This window comes from Mustela nivalis (genome assembly GCF_964662115.1).
Source record: "Mustela nivalis genome assembly, chromosome: 17".
Lineage (NCBI taxonomy): Eukaryota > Metazoa > Chordata > Mammalia > Carnivora > Mustelidae > Mustela > Mustela nivalis.
Window position 1 is genome coordinate 20,041,102 of NC_139036.1, and position 23,030 is coordinate 20,064,131.

The 23,030-nt window shown below is 60.2% G+C and overlaps 3 protein-coding genes across 5 annotated transcripts in view; 2 read left to right on the top strand and 1 right to left on the bottom strand.

Annotated features, from left to right (window-relative positions):
• Window positions 1–23,030, top strand: part of ALDOC (aldolase, fructose-bisphosphate C) — a 1,020,901-nt gene that overhangs the window by 104,420 nt on the left and 893,451 nt on the right. The gene's annotated exons all lie outside the window — the stretch shown is intronic.
• On the top strand, window positions 3,132–18,378 carry GIT1 (GIT ArfGAP 1). Of its 2 annotated transcripts, XM_082707078.1 has the most exons (21): window positions 3,132–3,423; window positions 8,936–9,069; window positions 9,505–9,617; window positions 9,735–9,840; window positions 10,365–10,582; window positions 10,668–10,762; window positions 11,096–11,138; window positions 12,850–12,876; window positions 13,046–13,094; window positions 13,539–13,611; window positions 14,194–14,291; window positions 14,689–14,800; window positions 14,933–15,066; window positions 15,230–15,382; window positions 15,506–15,736; window positions 15,826–15,879; window positions 16,057–16,143; window positions 16,263–16,336; window positions 16,440–16,622; window positions 16,751–16,814; window positions 16,970–18,378. In XM_082707078.1, the coding sequence occupies exons 1-21, from the start codon at window positions 3,372–3,374 to the stop codon at window positions 17,180–17,182; spliced, it is 2,313 nt and encodes a 770-aa protein (XP_082563204.1). In that variant the 5' UTR covers window positions 3,132–3,371; the 3' UTR covers window positions 17,183–18,378. The 2 variants fall into 2 exon arrangements, with proteins under 2 accessions (XP_082563204.1, XP_082563205.1); XM_082707079.1 differs by lacking the exon at window positions 12,850–12,876 and having other exon boundaries at window positions 3,133–3,423.
• On the bottom strand, window positions 18,756–23,011 carry TP53I13 (tumor protein p53 inducible protein 13). 2 transcript variants are annotated; one of them, XM_082707089.1, is made up of 7 exons: window positions 22,775–23,011; window positions 22,511–22,579; window positions 22,236–22,277; window positions 20,120–20,248; window positions 19,803–19,994; window positions 19,165–19,720; window positions 18,756–19,083 (listed from the first exon to the last, which is right to left on the bottom strand). In XM_082707089.1, exons 1-7 carry the CDS (start codon window positions 22,844–22,846, stop codon window positions 18,971–18,973), a joined length of 1,173 nt encoding a protein of 390 aa, XP_082563215.1. In that variant the 5' UTR covers window positions 22,847–23,011; the 3' UTR covers window positions 18,756–18,970. The 2 variants fall into 2 exon arrangements, with proteins under 2 accessions (XP_082563215.1, XP_082563216.1); XM_082707090.1 differs by having other exon boundaries at window positions 19,887–19,994; window positions 22,775–22,993.

Here is a 23,030-nt window from a genome sequence, read left to right on the forward strand (position 1 = left end):
ATGGGGGGAATCCTGAGAAAGGTGCGGGACATTAGTACCAAAGGTCTTTGGAGCAACCAGGGATCTGGCACTTGAGATATTATGTAGGAGTCGTCCCTGCCCTCTTAGAAAATCACTTTACATCTTCCACACGACATTCGAAAGGGAATGACCGTTAAGGCTGGAAGGGCAGTCCTCTACCCTCATTTGCTGTCCTCTGCAAGGACCAGAGTGGGACTGGGCAGAGAAAGCAGCAGGTGGCAGCTTCCCACCTACACTCAGTGTGGTCCCCTCAGGAGAGGAAGTGACCAGATTCCAAGAGACTGGCTTCTTCCTGCATAACCCCGGGGCAGAGAGGTCCTTCCAGAGGGGCCCAGCCGATGCCGTGGTAAAAGTGTAATTGACCTCTGAGGCTGCCTATTTCAAGGGCTGGAAAGACCAAGAGGCGTGGCCCAGTCCCTGGAGGGCGGAGGGAGGAGGGATTGGGACCTTACAGCAGAGTTCGAATTCCTCCTTACTAACCACCTGACCGTAAACAAACTGCTTAAATTTTCTGCTTTCGCAGACCACTCACCTCTAAATGAGACTCTAAACACTACCTACTAGGGTGAACTAAGGATAGTAACTGCCCTGGGAAATGGCGCACCCCGCCCGCAAGCGGGCTGACTGAGACAGGTGGCCGGACCGGGCACAGTGCCTTCTCGTCCACCTTAGAACAGGACAGGAATTAAGGATTCCATACCAGCCCTACTTAGAACAATCCAAGAAGTGTTTGCGTGGGAGGTGCTAGCAAAAGCTTGCAAACTCTCTGCGCCTCTCTCAGGTTTCTTTGTGTGGTCTTCTCTCCTTCCTCCTCCACACCCTGCGGTACCAGGCCCAGGCGGGAAAGGCAGGGAGGAGTGGACTGCCTCGCCCCTTTTTCCAGCCGGGGAGGAGCCAGCTGGCGCCTCCGGCAACTCGGGACCGCTGCCCACCTCTACCACGAGGGGTCAGCAGAGTCTTGTGGCTGCAGCCGGAGTTGGGGAGGGGGCTAGAGGGGGGAGGGACGGCTACGAGTGGCTGGGAGAATGCCTGTACATTTCCTCATTAAATTGTAGAACCTTGTCTGAGATTTCTCTTTTACTGTCCTGCTTCCTGAGGTGGCGACGTCTCCAAAGAGAAATCCTGCAGCTCTTTTATCCCCAGACCCAGGCCCAGAAGCTCCTCAGCGGCGGGGCTGGGTGGGGGCTTCCGGAATAAAGTTTGGAGAGTGTGGCTCTTTGCCTGGGTCACTCCCAGGTAGTCCCCGGGCCGGCCGGGAGGTGGAGCTGGCGGGCGGGAGGGGACAGCAGGGGGAATCATCCTTTCCCCTGGAAAGTGTTGGGGCTCTGGGAGAGGAGTAGCTCAGCCTGGACTGGGGGACTTAGGCCCTTAGCAGCCTGGCCTCTTTGCCAGGCGGCCCTATACCAAACCAAGGTCGCTTTTCCTCCGGTTTGCGCGCTCCAGCTGCCACGTGCTCGAGACGCGCCCACACAGCAGAGAAACAAAGACAGCCAAGCGATGGAGCTGCCAGTGGCCGCCTCGACATTTAATAAATGAAATTCCATAGCTGGGAGATCGGGGGTGAACGGGCGGCCACCGCTCGTGGCACGTGCGCCGGTGGCCGCTCCTTTTCGTCGCCCAGCCCAGGGCCACCAAGCCCACAGACTGACTCCTTGGTGCGGCAGGTGGTGCTCCCCGCCCCCGCCGCCGGCGCCCCCCACCCCCACCGCGAGGTATCTTTGCTCGCTGAAGCCCCGCCAGCTGAGCGGCTGGCTGTGGGGGGAGGGGAGGCCTGCAAAAAGATTTTTCTTAAAGGTGCGATTATAAATATACCCCGTGGATCGAGATTTCAAACAAACTTGTCAATCTGGGCTGCAGCTAAAGGCGATGGAGGCAGCTTTGCTTGTATTTCGGGTGGTGTGACTCATGAGCATTACTTGTCTCCCCCAGGGAAGCAGTCGGCCCACCCACAAGTCACTGCTGCTCTGGTACCGCTGGGATAAAGCCGACCAATTCCCAAACCCCTGCCCAAGGACTCCCCTCCGATCTACACCCCACCCCCATCCCCACTTGTTACTGAGGTCTCCCTGCCCCTCAGGGAACCTTCGCTTCAGCTTCATTCAGGTCGCTGGACCTCCAGGCCTGGTTTGGGCCACCCCTGCCCTCTCCCCACAAGCCAAGTGCTCTGGCATTTTGCTGCTGCAGGGATGGGGGCTGGGTACACGCGGGGCACACGTGTATGGGGGAGCATGCTCAGTGCAGGGGTGCACCCACGTGCGGCCTGCGCCTCCGCTTCCTGTCCCCCCACCTACGCCGTCTCCGTGTGAAGTCTAGGAAGAAAGGCCACCGTAAGAAAAGATCCCTGTATGTTGTGTGCACACGCCTTGGACACATAAAGCTGCGGTGGCCCAGAAACACTGTAGAAGACAAGGCGAATCCAGAGTGGTTATTACGGCACACAGGCACAGTGGTCACTCCTCGGGAGGTCTTTAAAAACTACCCAGATTCTTTTCTCTTGGGATGGAAGTATGGATGAGGTAGAGATGTATTTTTAGCTGGGAGGCAAGGGAACACCTGGGCGTCCATATTGTTGGCGTTGTGCGTAATCAGCAAGGGCGTGACCACACGCACACCTGGACACTTAGATGTGGATACACGGGGGACCAGGTCGTACACCTCACCTCAGCCAGACATAGGCGGGTACCCCAAACCATAGCCCTTTGATGAGGAAGGGGGCCTGGGCCTCCAGCCCCTTACTCTCTTCCCTGTTCCCCAAGGGTCACTGTCCCCGGGCTTGAGCCACCGGACCGCCCTCCACCTGGAAAGCGAAGGGGATGTGGCTGTGAGGGTAACTCACACTGCCGCAAGGCCGAGGAGCGCGGGAGCCGAGCCCAAGGCCCCAGACGACACCGCCCTCTCGGGTCTGCCTAGCTGCGGCCGCTGCCCCTTTAAGCGCCCCCGCCCCCTCCCGCCCGCGCTGCCGGCTTCCTTTCTCTGGGAGGCGCGGCCCGCAGGGCCGGGCGGCGGGGCGGGTGTGCGGGCCGCCCCTCCCCCGGTGGGCTGGGCCTGCGCGGCTTCCTGCAGGAGCGGCCCGGAGCCGCGCAGGGGGCGGAGAGAGCGAGCGGCGAGCGGCGGCAGGGCGGCGCGGGGCGGCGCGGGGCGGCGCGGGGCGGAGGGCGCCGGAGGGCGAGCGGGCAGGCGGGCACGGCGGGTTCCGGGCCAGCCTCGGGGGCAGACGGTTGGCCGGGCGCGCGGAGCCTAGCCGGGGCCTTGCCGGAGCTGGGCCGGGCAGCAGGGGCCGCCGCCGCCCAGGCCCGCCGCCCGCGCCCCCCACGCTGGCCCAGAGGGCTGCGGCCGCGTCGCCGCTGAGGATGTCCCGGAAGGGGCCGCGGGCGGAGGTGTGTGCGGACTGCAGCGCCCCGGGTAAGCGGGGCCGGGCCGGGGGCGGGACCGTGCGGCGAGGCCGCCCGGCGGGCGCCGGGGCCTGGCGGGAGCGCCGTGCGGGGCCGGAGGGCGGGGCGGGGCCGGGGGGCTGCGGCCTCCGGCCTGGGCCCCCGCCCGGGCCACTGCGGAGCCGTGTCCTTGGCGGGAGGGCCGGCTGGGGGGCCTCGGTTCCCTTGCGTCCGTGGACGAGCGAGGAAGGACATTCCCGGCGCCACCTCCCACCCCTCAGTCTGAGGGAGGCAGGCAGCTAGCTGCCCCCCCTTCTGTCTCTGTATCCCGACGGAAGCGCCAGCCTGGGGTGGCAGGAGGGCTGTGGCGGAGGCCAGCAAGGTTTAGGAGGTGGGGGCGAGTGTGGTTTTGTGTCATCTCAGTGCCACCCCCGCGTCTTGCACCTGCTGCTCGCATGGTCTGCGCGCCCGCTGAGGTGGCGGAGGTCAAGGGGCAAGACTGCTGGGCAGATGGGCCAGGAGGGGCCTGGATAGTGTTTCCTCGTGAGCAGACGAGGGGTAGCTGCTTTGAGGACTCCCTGCCCCTGGTTACCAAGGCCGGGGCTCCTTGCAGGGCCTGGTGTTGAGGGCCAGTACAGCCTGGGCATCTCCCTCGGAGGCATCCCCAGGCTGCCTGGTGACTGTGAGCAACTAGACTCAGCTGTCCCTTGCCCTGTGAAGGCCTGCTTTGGGAGGTGGGCTGAGCATTGTCCCAGCTTGGACACTGACCCCTCCTGTCCCTGTGGCCCCCTCTGGCCAGAAATGGGCAGGAAGCAGTACCCCTGGGTTGTCTGGATTCCCAGGACGGGGCTGGCTTCCTGGCTGTATTTACTGTGGTGTTTCCCTTCTTCCCAGCACGGTCAGGTCCAGGCTGATGTGAAAGCCCCCTGAGCTGCTGAGGAAGAGAGGAGCAGTGACCTGAGAGGCTGCTGCTACCTGCTGTTGTGGGAGGACACTGCCAGTGATGGGGCTCAGCAGCTGGCCTGGGGAAGGAAGCTCTGGCTCTTGTCCATCCTTTTTTTTAGAAAAGGAGCTATCTTCCTGGGAGACCTCTGGGCAGGCTCAGGGTGTCTGTGAACTCCAGGGGGACTAAGAGCACAATTAAGTGTGAGAGTGGGAAGTTCCATGGGGTCTAACTTCCAGCCACCCTTTGGACAGGCCCAACACCCCAACAGGTTGAGAACCATAGATGCTCTGGTATTCTAGCATGAGGAATATTGGGTAATATTGTGGATGCCTGGCAGAGGCAGAGTACTCTGGGTGGCTGTGACCCGGGACTCCTCTCAGCACATGTCACGATCTGGAGGGCCATGAAGAAGCTACCGGGGCTGATGGATCCTTACCCTAATGAGCCGAAGACTGTGATCCCCTTCCCCCAGCTGCAGGCCCTCTCTGCCTGTCCCAGGCTGTTCCATACCTCTGGGGGCTGGGCATAGCATGGGGGTGAGGGTGGAAGATCCAGAAGGCCTGGGAGGAAGGTGTTTAGCAGACACTCATCCTAGGTCCTCACTGTGACCCATGGCAAGACTTTCCTCACTCTGGGCCTCAGTTTCCTCAATTGTGAGGCAAAGAAGTTGGAGTAGAATGGTTTTTGAAGACCATCCCATCTTCAAGTCTGTGCTTTTGATACTCAGCTAAAGGAACATAGGGCAGAATCAGCAAGGCAGCTGTTCTTTCTCCACCACGTTTGATTGAAGTCTCTGGATGCCAAATGGGTTCAGAGAGGAGTGGTATGCTATGGGATGTCTTGGACTGTTTGATTCTGGTCTGCAGTCACTGTCGCACAGGGGCATGGGTGCGCCAGGTACAAGTTAGGATAAGGGTTAGGGCCCCCTGATCCAGGACATAGCTCCAGGAGAGGCAGGTGGTGGGGACAGTGAAGTAGGCAGGGTACTGATAAAGTCTTGACCCTCACCCTACCTCGGCGCCTTGCATGGTGTCTGGCACATGATATACCAGGCACTCCCTGAGTGTTTGGTTGCTTGTCAGGACCCCAGCTGGCCACTTGGGGCTACCCCATTCCCCCACTGTCTGATGCGAGGAGTGGCGCTCTCCGTGTGGGAACTGGAGCAGCCCAGGTACGGGGCTTGAGAGTAGTCAATAGTTGGGACCCCACTGGCCTCTGTCTCTTACCCAGTCATGGGCTTCTCTTGCTGTGAAAGGACTTCGAGCCCTAGGAGTGGGGCTGCAACCTTTTTGTGGCTGGTTAATGTGGGGAGGCTGTAGGGGTGAAAGGTGACCGCAGATGTCCTCCCTCTGTTTCCAGGCCCAGGCATACAGGTGACAGGTGTATTTTGTAAGGCGGCTGCTGGTGCCCCCTCGCCAGGTGCCACGTGTGTACCTGCCTGTCCTGGGAGTCCAAGGGAGGGGCAGGAGTCCAGAAACTCTGGAGAATGCGTTCTCCCTGCTTCCTTCCCCTCCACTCCCTCTGCCACATGGTCCTGGCCTAGCCCACAGACCTGTTCCTCATCCCAGGGTCTCCATCTTAACTCTCCCACCTTGGCAGCCCAGGTCAGAAGAGTGAAGACCTTGGGGTGCCTGTCCTACAGGCTCTTGGGTGAGCAAGGATGCTACTGGCTAGGGACATTTGGAAACCCACAGGCTCATATGGATTGCAGGGTGGGAGTGAATGGGGGCTTTCTTCACTTTTATTGAGATTGAAGTTATGTACAGCCGAATTCCTGCACCTTACGGTTTAAGCCGCTAACCCATGTGACTACCACTCCAGTCAAGAGGTAGAGCATTCTTGTCCCTCTCTGGGCCTTTCTTCTGCCCCCTCCCAGTCAACACTGCCCCCCAGAGGTAACCGCCATCCTGACCTTTATCCCCATGGATTACTCTTGCCTGCTTTCAAGATGGTGGGCTTCTCCTTCTTGTTTAGGGAGGCTCTGCTCAGGAGACCCAGGCCTTTATAGCAGACCTGCTGCCCCTAGAGGCCGGTCATGGCTTTGGGTGGTGACTTGAGTTCACCTTAGCAGAGGCCTTCGTGGTTAATGTCATCCCAGGATCCCTCCTAGGACCCCTCCTACTGCTTGCCCATATATTCCAGACGCCCTGTCCTGAGGCAGAAGTCCTGGGAGAAGGTTGGCAGGATGCTGAGGAGGTTACCACTGTCTCCTAAACCGGATGTTCCCTGGGGGCCCTTGGCTAGCTCAGTCAGTAGAGCGTTTGACTCTTGATGTCGAGAGTTCAAGCCCCATATTGGGCTGGTGGGCATGGAGCCTACTAAAAACAAAACACCTTATGTCCCTGTCCTTTCTACCCCAAGTTTGACCTAAGGGGCCTCTTGGGGGCAAGGGTCCCTTAACCTTAAACCACAGTAGTCATTTGACTTACAGAAACCCTTCTGGCCTGAGGAACTGGCCTAAGTGAGGTTTAGCGGCTCCAGCTTGAGTAGGCCCAAAGCCACTTGGGCATTTAAGAAGTCAGTAGTAGGGTTAGGGTGTGCTTTTCATCTGTGTAATGAAGAACTGAGCTGGCCCCAGTGTTCCCCCTGCCAGGAAGGTGTCCCCAGCTCAACCTTCCTATTTCAGGTCACTGTGGAGGAGAGGTAGGACCCCTCCTTCAGGCTGGGTGAGTGCCCAACAGAGCCTGGGACCCAGTTCCCCAAATCCGAATCTCTTGGTCACTGCCGTATTCAGAGGCTCACCATGTCTGGCCTGGCTCTGGAGATCTGTGCAGTCCTCTCGGGCTTGGCTTCTCCGGGCAGACCGGGGGCCTGGGGTGGAGGCCTTAGGGCGGCCCATTTATGATCCTGGCCTGGGCGGCTCCCCACTTACAGGAAACCCCACCATTTCAACAAGAGGAATTTAGGCTGCGTCATTTCCAGCTTCCTGCTTGAGCTGCCGGAGGTGGCTGGCCTGCAGACCCCTCACCCAGTGGTGCTTGGGAGTAGGGGGAGGGAGTTTTCCATGTGCCTCACTGGGGTCCCTCCCTGTTTGGGTAAAGCCAACAGAGTGTCCTAGGGCTCCCCCTGTTGGCACAGGCAATGGGTCCCTGGGATCAACTCCCAGAAAAGTATATGGCAGGCACCTTGTTGCCCTGTATTTTTGTGGGACACTTAAAGAAGCCCAGACCCAAATAGCTGAACCCCCTCTTTCACTTCTTGTTTCTTCCCTGTCCCCATGGGGGGGGATACTTGATGTAGGCAGAACTCAGGCTGCTCCCTGATTCAGTCTCCTTACGATTCTCTTGGGAACTTCTATGGAAGTTCTTGAAGGGAAGGGTCTGAGAATTGCCTTCTGGTTGGAGAGCTTCTCATTACCCCAAGTCTGACCCTCCCCTGGGGGGCCCACACCCACCTCTGGACTCCCTGAGCACTGCCAGGCATGCAGAGAGCCAGTCCCTCACTCCACCCCCCCCTCCAAAAAACAGGGCTTCCTGAGATTGGGGCGGGGGGCCTGGGCAGAGCACAGTGTCCTGGGAAAGAGGCTCCCTGCCCCCGCTCTCTTGAGGCACACAATGGCTGCTTTCTCCCCCATGACCTTTCCACAGCCTGAGCTGTATACAGCTGTCTCCTCCCCCTTTCCCAAGGGGCCCAGGATGGGTGGCATCTCCCCTGCCCTTGAAAAGGACCCCAGGAGCTCCCATCCTCTCCTGGCCCCTCCTTCTTGTCTCCAAAGTTTCCTTCTCCCCATGGAGTGGAGAGTGGCTTCCAGGGCCCTTGCCCACTTTGGGCTTCCGCCTTCGGGGCAAGAGCAAAAGAAGAGCACTGGTTGTGAACATGGCCCAGTGTCTGGCATCTCAGAGCCTGGGTCCGCGTCCCAGCAATTCCACTCATTAGCTGTGTGACCTTGAGCAAGCGCTCTAACCTCTCTGAGCCGCTGTTTCTAATTGGGAAAGCAAGGATAGCATTTCCTGCCTTGCCTGACAGTGGTGAGAGACAGTGTGCATACAAGTCTAGCTTGTACGCGGTGGGTATCTAGCATTAGTTCCTTTACCCTCTCCGGCCCTATTTAAGAGGGACTCCCGCTCAGCCCATCAGTGATGATAGCAGAAGGCTCAGCATGAAGAGGCCTCTTCCTAGCTAAGAAGAGGGTGGAAGCAGGAGCCCGTAGAACGGTGGGATGGGTCAGGTCAGGGAGCCTGTGGGTCCCACAGAAGCCTGGGTGCAGGAGGGATGGGGACCTGCCCAGACCCAGGAGGAATGCCTAGGGCTGTCTGGCAGGTCCCCTGTGAGGGAGGTCTGGGCCAGCTGTCTTGTTCCCTGGGAAAGGCTGCAGGGCAGGAAGCCATGCCCATTGAGTCAGCCCTGGGGACCCCCTCCCCCCAGACAGGCCCAGGCACAGCTGTCAGTCACCTGCTGTGCACCTTAGGGGAAATCCCTCCTACACCTAGCTAGGCTTCCTCATCGGTAGGTAACTTGTGTGTCCCGATGGTCCTCTGCTCCCTGGGCTTTGGGAAGCTGAGTGAGGGACTACGTCAGCCTGGCGTGAGCCCAAAGCAGGGGCACAGGAGACACTGGCCCTGATCTGGGCTTGGCTGACCCAGCTCCCACCCCGCAGACCCTGGCTGGGCCTCCATCAGCAGGGGCGTGCTGGTGTGCGACGAGTGCTGCAGCGTGCACCGGAGCCTGGGCCGCCACATCTCCGTCGTCAAGCACCTGCGCCACAGCGCCTGGCCTCCCACACTGCTGCAGGTACGTGGCCGTCCAGCTAGTCCCCCGGCGGGCGCACGCGCCCCCACGCACACCACCCTGGATCCAGCAGCTCCCAGAGGGCAGAACCCAGCCTGTTCTTGTGGCCTGGCAGACACAGGTGCTAAGACTGGGGTCTCCCAGGCCGGGGCCCTCTCCCCAGCCCTGCCACATCTTAGCTTGACCATGTAGCACCAAGCAGGTCACTTAACCTCTCTGAGCCGTGGCACGCTTGCTGGGAGACCTGAAGTGCTACACGGGACCCACGTGCTCAGGCGGCCCGACCAGGTGGGGTGGTGGGGTGCTGGCAGCAGACACACAGGAGGCCTCCTCAGTCCTGTCTCCAGCCATGCCGGCTGTGGCCAGCGCGTGGCAGTGCCCCCCCCTCCAGTAGCTGGCGCACAGCGGGCACCCGCACTTGGCGCCTCTTCCCTGCAGATGGTGCACACGCTCGCCAGCAACGGGGCCAACTCTATCTGGGAGCACTCCCTGCTGGATCCCGCGCAAGTGCAGAGCGGCAGGCGCAAAGCCAACCCCCAGGACAAAGTCCAGTGAGTTGGGCTGGAGGGCTGGTGGCAGGGGCCGCGCGGCCTGGGACGTGGATTCAAGGGGTGGCCGGGTGACTAGCCTCTCCCGCTCTCCCCGATGCGCCCCGTGTCCCCGCCCAGCCCCATCAAGTCAGAGTTCATCAGGGCCAAGTACCAGATGCTGGCGTTCGTGCACAAGCTTCCCTGCCGGGACGACGACGGGGTCACTGCCAAAGACCTCAGCAAGGTTGGAGGGGCCCCAGGGAATGGGCGGGCCTCCTCTCTTGACACCTGCGACACCCTGAGGGTCTGCTCCTTTGTCACCACCGAACCTGAGGCCCCAGAGGCATTGGGGTCAGGCAAGAAGAATGGGTGCAGCAGGGAGATGAGACTGCATGGTCAGGCGGCATATGCAGCCGAGCCCCTCAGCTCCTCCATGGACACCCCAGGGCTCAAACCCCACCAGCTGCCATCCAAAAGCTGGGAGAACTTGGGGCCGTTTCTTAGCTGCTCCGAGCCTCAGTTTGCTTGTCTGTAAAACGGGAAACAAATCCCAGCATTTCCCTGACAGACACCATCTGTGTCAAGTAGTGCTCACGGCACAGGTGGATGTGACTGACAGCCGGGCCGACCTCTGTCCTCCCTCACAGCCCAACTCCAGCTGGGACCCCGGGAGCCGGTGGGAGGCCCAGCAGCTGCCTTTTGTGGTGTGGCTAGAGGAGGGGAGGGGCCCCACGCACACGTCTGCTGCACACTCTGCTCCTTTTGCAGCAACTGCACTCGAGTGTGCGGACAGGCAACTTGGAGACGTGTCTGCGCCTGCTGTCCCTGGGCGCCCAGGCCAACTTCTTCCATCCAGAGAAGGGCACCACACCTCTGCACGTGGCTGCCAAGGCGGGCCAGACCCTGCAGGCTGAGCTGCTTGTAGTGTATGGGGCTGATCCTGGCTCCCCCGATGTCAATGGCCGCACACCCATTGACTATGCCAGGTGAGGGCCAGGTGGTGGGTGAGGCTGGGCTGGGTGGGTGTGGTGGACGGCCGCTGCAGGGCTGAGGCATGCCCCCTCCCCACAGGCAGGCGGGGCACCATGAGCTGGCGGAAAGGCTAGTCGAGTGCCAGTATGAGCTCACTGACCGGTTGGCCTTCTATCTCTGTGGACGCAAGCCGGGTGAGCAGAGCTCTGGGCAGGTCTGGCTGGGCCAGGCAGGTGGGACCCAGACACACCCCAGCAGCAGGTGCCATGGTGACAAAGCCGGCTGGGGAACAGTGTTGCTAGGCAACTGGCTCCTGTGAAATTGATGTAGGCTCTGGGCTCCTGCAAGCTGGGATGGGGAGTGGGGGTGGGCCTAACTTCAGTCCGCTCCCAGGGTGCTTGGGGGTGGCCCGCCCTCCCTGTCCCCTGACACTTCTGGGTGCCACGCCCCGATCATGGCAATGAAGTGGGCTCCCAGCTGCGAAGGCCACCCCGCACCAGTGACTTGGCATTTTTATTTTTGTTCAGATCACAAAAATGGGCATTACATCATCCCACAGATGGCTGACAGGTGAGTGCCCACCTGATGCCCCTTTCTAGAGGCTGTCGGGTATCCTTTGGGTGTCTGGGCCTCAGTGCCTCCACTCCTCCCTCTCCCCAGGCTTTAGGGTCCCCCATCATCAGGGGCCTGGCAGTAGAAGCATTTCTGTCCAGTCTTCATTCCCCGATGCTGGGCCCCAAGGCAGGTGACAAATGCCAGCTTGGCACGTGACCAGTACAACCTGAGCCCCACGGCTCTCCCGCACAGGCTTGAGTACCAGCAGTGCCCACCCTGGGAGTGGTAGATTGCTGCCTTCTGCTTCCAGTGGCACTCACCCCACTAGAGAATCATTAGAAAAGTAAAAAGATATGGGCTTCAGGGATTTGACTCACTTTGGGACTATTGACCAGGTCTCTGTGGCGTGCTCAGAAATTGAGTGAGGCTGGGGGCAGGGTACAGCACCACTGAGGTGTTTCTGTCTGTGATCAGCAAAGCCTCTGGCGCCTAGGCTGTGGGGGACACTCCCTTGGCTCACAAGATGGTTGCTCGCGCCACCTGCTGGCCACCTCTGCTGGCCAAGTCTTGCCAAGCTTTGCCGGCAGGCCTGGATCTCAGAGAGAGGAGGCTCCCCTCCCTCTCCAGTGGCTAGCTTGAGCAAACAGGGATGGTCAGGCCTAGGCACCTTGGATCCATGAACCCAGACCTTCTCTGTTATGAGACACCGAGACTTCCTCCTTCTTCTCTGGTTTTATTCTGCGCTGTGTGTGTACCTGAATGCTTCTGGTGTATGTGTTACGAACACATCTGGGCGTGTACTCAGGGAAGTGATGCCAGAACACCTTCCTGGTGCCGGCCGCTTTTCTTGGCCCTGAGACACAGGTGACTCAGACAAGATCTCTGCCTTTAGGGAGCTTACAGTCTAGAGAGAAGCTGCCTAGTCAGACAGCTCTAGTTGGGGGTGGGGAGTGGGCATCGAGAGAAGTAAAGGCAGAGATGGTATAAAGTAGCAAAGTCGTGCTGGGTACCTCGGGCAGTCAGGGCAGCCGGAGCACCATGCGAGGAGCAGGGAATCCCAGGAGCGGGACCGGAATAGAAACAGACGAGAGAACAGCCCATCCCGTGAGCCCCAGCAAGAGGAGACAGTGTGTGGAGTCAGCTTTGCCATGTGTTGGGTGTTTGACTTCAGACAGGCTACTGAACCCTCTCTGAGTCTTCGTTACCCCCTGGAGAGGAGGTCAGCAGCACCTACCTTTTTGGGGCTGTTGAGAGGATTGGGTGAAATGATGCATGCTAAGCACGGAGCGTATTTTTTAATACGGCTGAAGTATGCCGTATGTATCTTTGGTCATTGAGTTGTTTTAAGGCCGGGGGTAGAGTGGTCCGATCCCCTGGCTGCTGGCTGGAAACAGGGATTGTGGGGGCGAGCTTAGAAGTGGGAAGATGGGTGAAGAAACTGATTCAAAGGCCCAAGGATGAGGGACTGATGGGGAACCCGGGGACAGCTGCCCTGGGGCTTGAGGGTGAGGGGATCCCCAGTGCCCGCTACCACCAGGAGCAGACGCTGGTGTGGGGTGAGTGGGGCATGGAGGGAGAGAGCAGGCGGGTGCAGGAGCAGATTTGGGGGAGGGGAGACGAGTTCCGTGGTGTGCATGGTGTCCATGGGTGTGCGCCTGTCGCCCTGCTCCCGGGTAATTGCTGCCTCTGTCCTGTTCTTTCCTCTGCTGCCTCTCTCTGGACTTAGATCTCGGCAAAAGTGCATGTCTCAGAGGTATATGGTGCCTGCCATGGGGGCAGGCTCTGGAGGTTGGGCTGGGGGCGGTGTTTGGTGTACGGCATCTGGGATGTTGTCTTCCCGGGGTCCCTGCATGTTCTGGAGTCACTGGCAGGGGCCTGGCCACCTCTCATGTCTGCCTGTTCCCATCTCCCTCTATCCACAGCCTAGACCTGTCCGAGTTGGCCAAAGCCGCCAAGAAGAAGCTGCAGGCGGTGAGTCCCCTTGGACAGACGGGCTCTAACACTAGGAGCTGTCCGCATCTCTGACCCTCCACCCCTCCATCACTCCCCCTCCTTCCTCTAATCCTTTTCCAAGTCTCATGCCTGCCCCTCACTCTAGCCTTCCTGGCTCCCTTTCCCCTACCTCCCTGGCTTTTGTCTTCGACCCTGGCTCTGCCCTCTGCAGGCTCCAGGGCCCTGGCTTCACCTTTGACCTCCAAAAGCACTGACTGATCTGGTCTCCCTCCTGTCCTCTTCCACTGTGGAATGTGACAGAGAGACCCCTGCCCCAGTTTCCAGTTCTGAGACTACAGGGATTGGGCAGCACATGGAACACAAGCCATTCCCCACATCTTAAGACCTCTTGCTTGAGCTGGCCTTGTCAGTACTGGGGACTAACTGATCTGACAAAGCCTCTGTCTCCCTCTTTGTCTCTAGCTCAGCAACCGGCTTTTTGAGGAACTTGCCATGGACGTGTACGACGAGGTGGATAGAAGAGAAAATGATGCCGGTGAGCCCAGAGGGCATCGGAGGTCATGCATGGGTAGACTAGATGAGGGTACCTGCCCACCTGCTGGGGAAGGGCTAGGCCCTCTTGTGGTTCTCTGGTCCTTTACTGGGGTCTGTGAGGGGCTGCTTGGGGTTGGTTCGCTCAGCAGCTCCACAGAGCCGCCCCTGCTGGCTGGCCCAGCGGCCTGTTTCTCCACCCACCTCTGGACTGGGGCTCATCTCGGCTCTGGCTGCCTCCCACTTTGGCTCACTCCCCAGTCCCACTCCGCCCCCCCTACACCACTCCTTCCGGGCCACAGCCAGATTCCAGCCCAAACTCTGGGCTGGGCCTGGCAAGAAGGAGTCGCCTTGTTCTGCTCTTCATCGGCCTCACTGGCCTCGCCCAGCCTTGCCCTGACTAGACCCTGCTTCCATGGTGTGCATGGTCTTTCTGAAGACCACCCCTGTTTTGCACACCAGCACTTGGTGGGCTTGGGGAAGGGCAAGGAAGGCTGTGTTCAGCACTTCCTCACCTCTGCCCCTGCCCCGTGGGCCTGGCCGCATGAACACTCCGGCTGACGTGCTCCCTGCCCCTCCCCCGCAGTGTGGCTGGCCACCCAGAACCACAGCACCCTGGTGACGGAGCGCAGTGCCGTGCCCTTCCTGCCCGTGAACCCCGAATACTCAGCCACACGGAATCAGGTGAGGGGGCTGGGTGGGGGGCCTGGGGCCGTCTCCTCCCCTCCGGGGGTTGCCAGCTCTATGGGCCCTGCCCTTGCTCAGTGGCTGCCACCTGGGCCGCAGCCTGGGCCTGCTCTCCTCCCCCGGCCTAGGCCTCCCTCAGGGCTCTGCCGGTGCTGGGCTTCGGAAATGGAAATCAGGCTTGGTTTTTGAGCCACTTGCTGAGCAGCTTCCAGGGGGTGGGGGCAGGATCCCAGCCGCAGGAGTTCCCCAAGAATCACCCAGAATCCGTGTTATCCCTGACCCCCTGCCCTGGCCATGAGCCAGGTAAAAGGGGACTCCCTTGCAGCTTGGTTCCCCCTGCCCTGTCACCTAGAAGGGGGCCCGTCTTGCCAGCTGGGTTCTTTCTGGCTTGTAGGGGCGGCAGAAGTTGGCCCGCTTTAATGCCCGAGAGTTTGCCACCCTGATCATAGACATTCTCAGCGAGGCCAAGCGGAGACAGCAGGGCAAGAGCTTGAGCAGCCCCACAGGTGGGAAGGGCGTGGATAGGGCGGCGGGTAGTGGGCACTTTTCTAGAATATTCTTTTTTGTGGCTCCCTTTTGGGGTGGCATGGTGGAAGGGTTGTGTGGCTGGATCCTGAGTGATGGAACTGTGTCCTCAGACAACCTCGAGCTCTCTGCAAGGAGCCAGAGTGACCTCGACGACCAGCACGACTACGACAGTGTGGCCTCGGATGAGGACACGGACCAGGAACCCCTGCGCAGCGCTGGTGCCACTAGGAACAACCGTGCCCGGGTCTGAGCACTGCCCCACCCTGGGCCTCCACCAAGGCCCAGCTCTGTCCCCTTAGAGCCTGGGGCTTTGGGGACAAGTGGGCTGGTTACGGCCTTGAGAAGAGCCTTCTGTGGGCATTTACTCCCTGCCCTGAGGGCTGATGAGCCTCTGTCTCACTCTGCAGAGCATGGACTCCTCAGACCTCTCTGACGGGGCCGTGACCCTGCAGGAGTATCTGGAGCTGAAGAAGGCTCTGGCCACCTCCGAGGCGAAGGTGCAACAGCTCATGAAGGTCAACAGCAGTCTGAGCGATGAGCTCCGGAGGCTGCAGAGGGAGGTAGGGACGGCAGCGCTGGTGGGAGGGGGGGGCTCCCAGCGTCCTGCTTGGAGGATCCCCTGCTCCCGGAGGTGGGGGTGCTGCCTGGAGCCCCTGGAGGTTCTGACACCCTGTGCCTCTCAGATCCACAAGCTGCAGTCAGAGAACTTGCAGATCCGGCAGCCGCCGGGGCCGGTGCCCACAGCCCCGCTGCCCAGCGAGCGGGCAGAACACACATCGATGGGGCCTGGCGGGAGTGCCCACCGCAGGGACCGCCAGGCCTTCTCCATGTATGAACCAGGCTCCGCCCTGAAGCCCTTTGGGGGCCCACCTGGGGATGAGCTCACCACCCGGCTCCAGCCTTTCCACAGCACTGTGAGTTGCCCGTGGGTGTCAAGGACTAGGGGAGACAGGGCGGGAGCTGCCATGGGACCCTCGGTGATGCCTCCTGTGCCATCTCCCAGGAGCTGGAGGACGACGCCATCTATTCAGTACACGTCCCTGCTGGCCTTTACCGGGTAAGCAGGGCCTGGGACACAAGGGTCCATGTCAGCAAATGGGTTCTGAGCCCCAGTAGGTGTGGCCTTTGCATTGACGATGGCTGGGCACGGGGAGGACCCGCGATGCTAGGAAGCTGGAAGGCGGGGTAGGGGGAGCAGGGAGGAAAAACTGACTCCAGCCCTCCTGGGTTTCAGATCCGGAAGGGGGTGTCGGCCTCCGCCGTGCCCTTCACTCCCTCCTCCCCGCTCCTGTCCTGCTCCCAGGAAGGAAGCCGTCACACGGTAACGTGCCCATCCCCGTTGCAAGGGACAGGCCGAGTAAGGTGTGCACGTGGAAAGCGATGTGCTGTGTGGGTCTGTGAATGTGTACGTCATCTACTGCCCCTTCCCCGATCCTCCAGAGCAAGCTTTCCCGCCACGGCAGCGGTGCCGACAGCGACTATGAGAACACGCAAAGTGGGGACCCACTGCTTGGGTGAGGCACTCCGGGAAGAAGGCTGAGCGGGCCCTGGCATGTCTGTGAGGGTGCCAGCAGGCAGCCTTACCACTGGCATGTCTCTCTCTCACCCTGGCCTCAGAATGGAAGGGAAGAGGTTTCTTGAGCTGGGCAAGGAAGAGGACTTCCACCCAGAGTTGGAAAGCCTGGATGGAGACCTTGACCCTGGGCTTCCCAGCACAGAGGATGTCATCCTAAAGACGGAACAGGTCACCAAGAACATTCAGGAATTGTTACGGGCTGCCCAAGAATTCAAGCACGACAGGTATGGGGGTGGGACGTGAGGCTTCTAGGGGCCCCTGGGTGTTGCGGAGGGGAGGGGAGGGGAGGGGGGCCCGCCGGTGTTCCATGGTCCCTGCGAACCCTAATTTTTACCCTCCCCTCCCCCCAAAGCTTTGTGCCCTGCTCAGAGAAGATCCATTTGGCTGTGACCGAGATGGCCTCTCTCTTCCCAAAGGTACAGGGGCTGGAAAGAGGAACAGGATTGAAGGGTCTCCGGGTGGGACAGGTGCAGGGAATGGGAGCCCTACCTGGGTACAAAGGAGGACACACTGGGCCGTGTTCATGGCTCATGGTTTGAAGTCCAAGGCCCAGCTCCCTCCTCTCCTCCAGAGGCCAGCCCTGGAGCCTGTGCGTAGCTCGCTGCGGCTGCTCAATGCCAGCGCCTACCGGCTTCAGAGCGAATGCCGGAAGACCGTGCCCCCGGAGCCGGGCGCCCCTGTGGACTTCCAGCTGCTGACTCAGCAGGTGATCCAGTGCGCCTACGACATTGCCAAGGCTGCCAAGCAGCTGGTCACCATCACCACCCGAGAAAAGAAGCAGTGACCACTCTCCCTGCACCCTCACCTGCACCCTGGGACCTCACTGGCCATGGGAGCTGGGCCACTCCAGACACTAACCCCCACCCCAACAGAGCCGCTGGCGCAAGTGCCCTTAGTGCTGCCACTCTCCCCTGGCAGCCAGGCGCCCTGGTGCCCGCCCCCCTCAAGCCCCCAAGGATGGGGAGGTGGGGTGGCAGGAGCTTCTGTCCCCCACATTCCATGCACCTCCCCCTGTACATAGCATTCCCCTCTTCCCCCTCCCCCAGCGTGCAGGGGCCTGTAAGGCATCACTCCCAGCCCCTAACCCTTGGGGCACCCTCAGCCAAGGGTAGGGTGGGGACACTCCAAGTGAGGCCATTCCCCCTCCAGGTACCCCACCCCATGAGCCAGTTCAGCCCTACCGGGGGCTGAGCAGGGGCATCCTCTCCTTTGTACATAATCTCTGGATGTCCCTGCCCTGTAGCCACCAGCCCCCCTGCTGCTCTCCTTTAATGCCAAACGGCCCCTGTCCAGAGCACAGGCCCCAGCCTGTGTTCCCAGGGTCCCTAGCAGCAAACACTGGAAACTTTTTTTCTTTCTTCTCTTCCACTCCTTAATTTTAACATTGTGGTAACTGAGTGTCCCTGCGTGCCTGTGTGTGTGTGCGGGGCGGCAGTGCCGTTCCGGAGGCCTGGCCCATCTGGAGTTCTGTGAAGGGTGAGGGGACCAGAGCAGCAGGACCAGTGTCAGGGGTCAGCCCATCTTCCCCATTCTTGGGGCCAGGGACTGCTGGTAACCAGCTGGGGTCCAACCCATTGCCTCCCCTCATCTATCTCCCTGATTCATATCCCTTTCTCTATGAACTTAACAAAAACCACTTCCCTGCATCTCGCCTCCACCTCCCTTGTGGAGGGGGATGTGCTGGCTGGGGCAGAGAACTGAGCATCTGAGCCTGGGGCTGGCTCCCCGGGGTCCCTGACTCAGCTGAGAGCCCCCTACCTATAACCTCTGAGAGGCCAGCACCTACCCTGCGGTATCTGGGTATCTGGAATCTGGGCTGCGGCCTGGGAAGGCTGGAGAGGCAGATGGCAGTGCCTACCGGCTCTCTTCCCTGTCCTGCCTCTGTCCCAGGGGCCAGGCTCTACCTGTGTGGTGGTGGGTGGGCTGACTGTCAAGACGTGTGTCATGTACATTTGTATCAAAAATAAATAAGTGACCATGTGCTGTTGCTGACGCTAGAGAATGGTGGGGGTCGGGGACTGAGGAGGTGGCAGATGTGAGGGAGAAAGACCAACCTGTTGAGAACATGAAGCAAATGAAGATTCCTGCTACTCCAGCCCTGAAACTCAGAATGACAGCTTTTGTGTTCTAGAAAAGGAGCTGGGAAATAAGGTTTCCCTAACTATGGTTTCCCAACTCCCCACCATGGCAGCAAGTAGGGCTCTATCAGCTCCTAAAACTACTGCTAAGGCCAGGTATGGGGAAGGGGTGCCTAACTTGCTGTTGTAAACGCCCACTTCAAACAAAACCTGAATGGCCTTGGCTGGTGTCCTGGGTTGGAAGTGTCTGTGTGGCTGACGCACAAGTTCAATCCCAGATTCTACCAAAATAATTTAATTAGAAACACAGGCAAGGGAGGCGGAAAGGGCCCCTTTCCTCACCGGAAGAGCAGAACACACCACAGGGACGAGCCCCTTCGCAGTGCTGAGGCGGGTCTGCTCCATCTGGCCACCAGGGGGCGACCCTGCGCAGGGTCCACGTGGCAGAGGTCGCGGCCTCCCGGGTGACAAAGCAAACCTGCCACGGTGGCAGGTCAGTCGGAGCTGTCCCCATCTGGGCCGCTGTCCGGTGTGGGTGGGAGCAGGGGTCTCCGGCGGGAGCGCTTGACCCGGCGCGGGGGCATGAGCAGCCTCCTCTTGAGCACAGCTACGGGTAGGGTGGGGACTGGTCAGAGCACCGCAGCAGGGCCAGGGGTGACCTGGGCAGGCAAGGAGGGTGAGTGCTCACCAGCTACCGTGTCCTGGCTGTCTGCCGTGGGCTCCCAGTAGATGCTATCCCCGCGTCGGAAGTTTCGATGCAACCGAGTGCAGAGCGTGGCCAGAGTGAGCAGCACCAACAGGAAAGTCAGGGCCATGGCAGCCCAAGCGGCCTCCTCCGTGCGCGGGGTGGGGCCCCGGGCCACCCGTGGAGGCACCGCTGCCCGAGGGGCTGGGGAAGCCTCCCCTGGACACGTGCAGCTCCCTGAGCTGCTCTGCCCTTTGGGCACTGGAGCCTCTAGCCCGGAGCTGGCATTGCGTCCAAGCCCCTCAGACAGCACCGGGGGAGTGGGCACAGATGGCGCCTCACCCCCGGCAGCCCCTGCAGCCAACATTGGCTGCCGGGGCCCCTGGCTCTGCGGGGAAGTGGAGGAGAACCTCGGGCCTGAGGGGCTGGGCCGGAGACCAAGGGCAGCCCGCAGCCCCCGCCTCTTGGCACCACCAGGAGACAGGTGTCTGGGCCCTCCAGTTGCCTCCTCTGCACCAGGGGGCTGCCAGCTCCACAGAGTAAAGGCCAAAGCTGGAGCCTGGGGACAGAGATAGCAGTCACCTTTTACTCTGCCAGGTAACCCAAGGACCCCACCACCAACCAAGCCCAGCACCCCTCACCTGCACACACCCTCTCCAGCACAGCCTCCCTCTACCTGGCCTTGGCACCAAGGACCCAGAAAGCTCATCAGAGCAGAGCCATGCCTTCTTCCTCTGCCTCCGCCGCCACCTCCTCTTCAGCAAGTGGGCAGCCCGGGCCGGCTCTATCCACGCCATCTCCAGCACCACACCCCATGCTGCCAACACCAGGGGCTAGGAAAGCACAGCTTGGATGAAGGTGAGGAGCAAGCAGGAGGAAGTCTCTGCATTTTCCTTCCCCTGCACATGGGGCTACCGCCTCTGCCAGAGCCAGACAACCCCCTTTCATAACCACTTACCCGCTCCTGAGTAAGGCTAGGGTCAGCGGCCAGTGAGGGCTGGGCCACACAAACGTGGGCCAGGAGGGCAAGCTGGAGCTTCAGCCAAGGGTGTGCGCAGGGGTGGTAGAAGAAGCGGACATCCTCTGCCTAGAGAAAAAAGCATAGAGACACCACGCCAGGCCCAGGGCACTCAGAATCCCAAGGTTTCCCATCCTGGGGGCCAGCTTAAAGGGATCCTGGGGGTGGCCAGATGACCCACATGCAGGGTTCAGGAAAGGACAAAGAGCCCTGGGTGCTGGCAAGCATTCCCTCCGGCCTCTCACCCCTCCTCCCCATCAGGTGCCACCCCTTGAAGCTCACAGCTTTGCTGACAGCAAGCCTGGTTAATGCTGTCAGGCCCCATCATTCAGCTGTTATTCCTCTGCGCCTGCAACAATGGCTCCACAGGTCCCTGGTCTAGACTAGAAGCATCCCCCATATGGAGACCAGGTGTCCTATTTATTGATTCTATCCATATATTTAATCTTTCCCCCACACATCCAAATGCAGGGCACTCAGGCAACAGGTGCACGATCCCACAACAGAAACACTTCAACTACTATTAATTATTCTTTGAGCTGGCCTGACGCTCAGCACTGTGCCAGATGTTATAGGAGATGCCAAAAGACAACTCCTGGACTCTGCGGGGAACATAAAGGAAACTCAGGGCAACAGAACCAGTGCAAATCAAAGAGCAAACTAAAACTCAAAAAGAGAGTAGTGGCTCACTTATAAGAGCTAAGTTGTATGCATTACATGAATTTGGAGAAGGAGAATAAGAGCTGGCGTGATCGGGCATGTTCTCGAGAAAGCTGACTCTTGCACTGGGCTTTGGAGGTGGATGGGATGGATGGCAGGAGGGCTGGGCACTACCCACTTCAACTTCAGGTGAGGAGAGGCTGGTGTGGAGAACAAGCAGCAGCAAAGGTAGAGCAGTGGGAATGAGGCTGGAACTCAAGTGTGAGCAAACCAACACAAATGGAGAGGGAACCAAAGATCTGGGGATGTCAGATGAGGCTTATTTAGGCTGGGCCCGAAAAGCTGGGAGTGGCAACTGGTGAGAGGCGTCAGAAAAAAAAAAAAGCCATTGAAGTTTCTGAATAGAGGAATGATTTAATGAAAGGATGTATGAGGGAAGGAATCAGGTAGGTGGCATGAGGTTTCTTGGCCTGGAGCTCTTACAAGTTTCAAAAAAAGAGATGTGGGGCACCTGAGTGGCTCAGTCATTAAGTGTCTGCCTTTAGCTCAGGTCATGATCCCAGGATTCTGGGATCAAGCCCCGTTATCAGGCTTCTTGCTTGGTGGAAGGCCTGCTTCTGTCTCTCCCACTCCCCCTCTTTGCGTTCCCTCTCGCTGTCAACTAAATATTTAAAAAAAAAAAAAAAAAAATGTTTCAAAAGGAAAAACCAAAGGGTCAGGGAAGCTATCTGACCACTGTCAACGAAAACAGAGGTGGCCATGCAAGGTGAACCCAGGTTTTGGTGCCTGGTAACCCCGGGGAACACACTATCTCATACAGCTTCCTACTGCCCCCAAGTACCATCACACACAATTCATTTTAGGCCTCGGGAGTAGGGACATTACTCACATCCCCTCTTAAGAAAACTGGGTCCCAAAGGCACCTGAGTGGCTCGGTGGGTTAAGCCTCTGCCATCTGCTCAGGTCATGACCTCAGAGTGCTGGGATCAAGCACCCCCTGGGGGGGGGGCTCCGCTCAGTGGGGAGCCTGCTTCTCCCTCCTCTGCCTGCCTCTCTCTGCCTACTTATAACCTCTGTCAAATAAAATCTTTAAAAAGAAAGAAAATGGGCCCAGAGAAGTCAGGAGAGTTCCCACAGTCACACAGAAGAGTGGGGGCATGGGTCGTTTCTTTTTAGTCAGAGTTCCCCTTGCAGCCTCCTGCCGCGGGGCAGACAGCTAGCTAGCTACTCTACAGCATTCCTGACACAGCACTGGCAGGGCAGGGGCCCACGGTTCCCTGTCCAAAGCCTGAGAACACGGTCTCGGTGGGGAATGGAGCTGGAAAGCCTAAAACGCGTTGCAAGCCTGCAAGGAGCTCACGGTCTCCCACCAAGGAGGGCTCCCGCCTGTACATACCTGCCATCGGCTCCTCCTCTCGTAAGTCACTCTCGGTGACACCTGTGCGGGGGGGGGGGGAGGGGAGGACTTAGAACAGCTGGAGGACTCCGTGCGGGGGAGGGAAAGGGACAGCAGGCCCCATACCACCGGCTGGGAGGGAGACATTGGCAACTGACGGCCAGAGGAATCGGCAGAGGTCCTCAGAGGATGACTGTGGAGGGCGCAGCCGGGCCAGAGCGGGGCCGGGATGCTCCTCCACACCCCTCTCTCCCACCCCACCACCAGGCTCCTACCTGTGGCGGCAGAGGCCACAGGCCCTCGGGACAACGGGCTCCCACTTCCTCCTCCGGCTCGGCCACCACCTGTGGGTCCAAGGCCCAGAAGAGCTGGGGCACTGGGCTTGGCGTGGGCCCTGCCCTCCCCTCCCAGGCCCAGCCCGCCGGGGGTGGAGGGGGTTACTCCTAGTCCCCTCCACGCGCCCCTCCTTCCAGGACGAACTTTCGGCAAAGCGCTTTGAGATCTCAGGCCGAAGCCTGCTCGGGAGCGCGTCGCCTTACCTTACTAGGACCTAGGAGCCCCGCAAGGGTTGCCAGGAGAAGCAGCTGGGGGGAAGGCGGAGGAGGCGCCATCCCGGCCCGCCCGGGGAGCTGGCGGCCGCGGGGCAAGCCAGGGAGCGCGCGCCCCTGCGTCGCCCCCCGTACCACCCCTATGCCCACGTAGAACCCGGGCGCGCGCGCTCGTCGTCCCGCCCCAACCCCCACCCCCACCCCCAGGCCGCGCGCCCGGACGCTCCAGGCTCGCGCCCCCCGCCCG

Bases quoted from the DNA above. Each gene is read 5' to 3' on its own strand.
- GIT1 (XM_082707078.1), top strand. From the start codon at position 3,372: ATGTCCCGGAAGGGGCCGCGGGCGGAGGTGTGTGCGGACTGCAGCGCC. The intron at 15,383-15,505 runs GTAGGGACGGCA...TGTGCCTCTCAG, and splicing joins TCCGGAGGCTGCAGAGGGAG to ATCCACAAGCTGCAGTCAGA. The intron at 16,815-16,969 runs GTACAGGGGCTG...CCTCTCCTCCAG, and splicing joins TGGCCTCTCTCTTCCCAAAG to AGGCCAGCCCTGGAGCCTGT.
- TP53I13 (XM_082707089.1), bottom strand. From the start codon at position 22,846: ATGGCGCCTCCTCCGCCTTCCCCCCAGCTGCTTCTCCTGGCAACCCTT. The intron at 22,278-22,510 runs GTAGGAGCCTGG...CCCCCCGCACAG, and splicing joins TGTGGCCTCTGCCGCCACAG to GTGTCACCGAGAGTGACTTA. The intron at 19,995-20,119 runs GTAAGTGGTTAT...GTGCTTTCCTAG, and splicing joins CTAGCCTTACTCAGGAGCGG to CCCCTGGTGTTGGCAGCATG.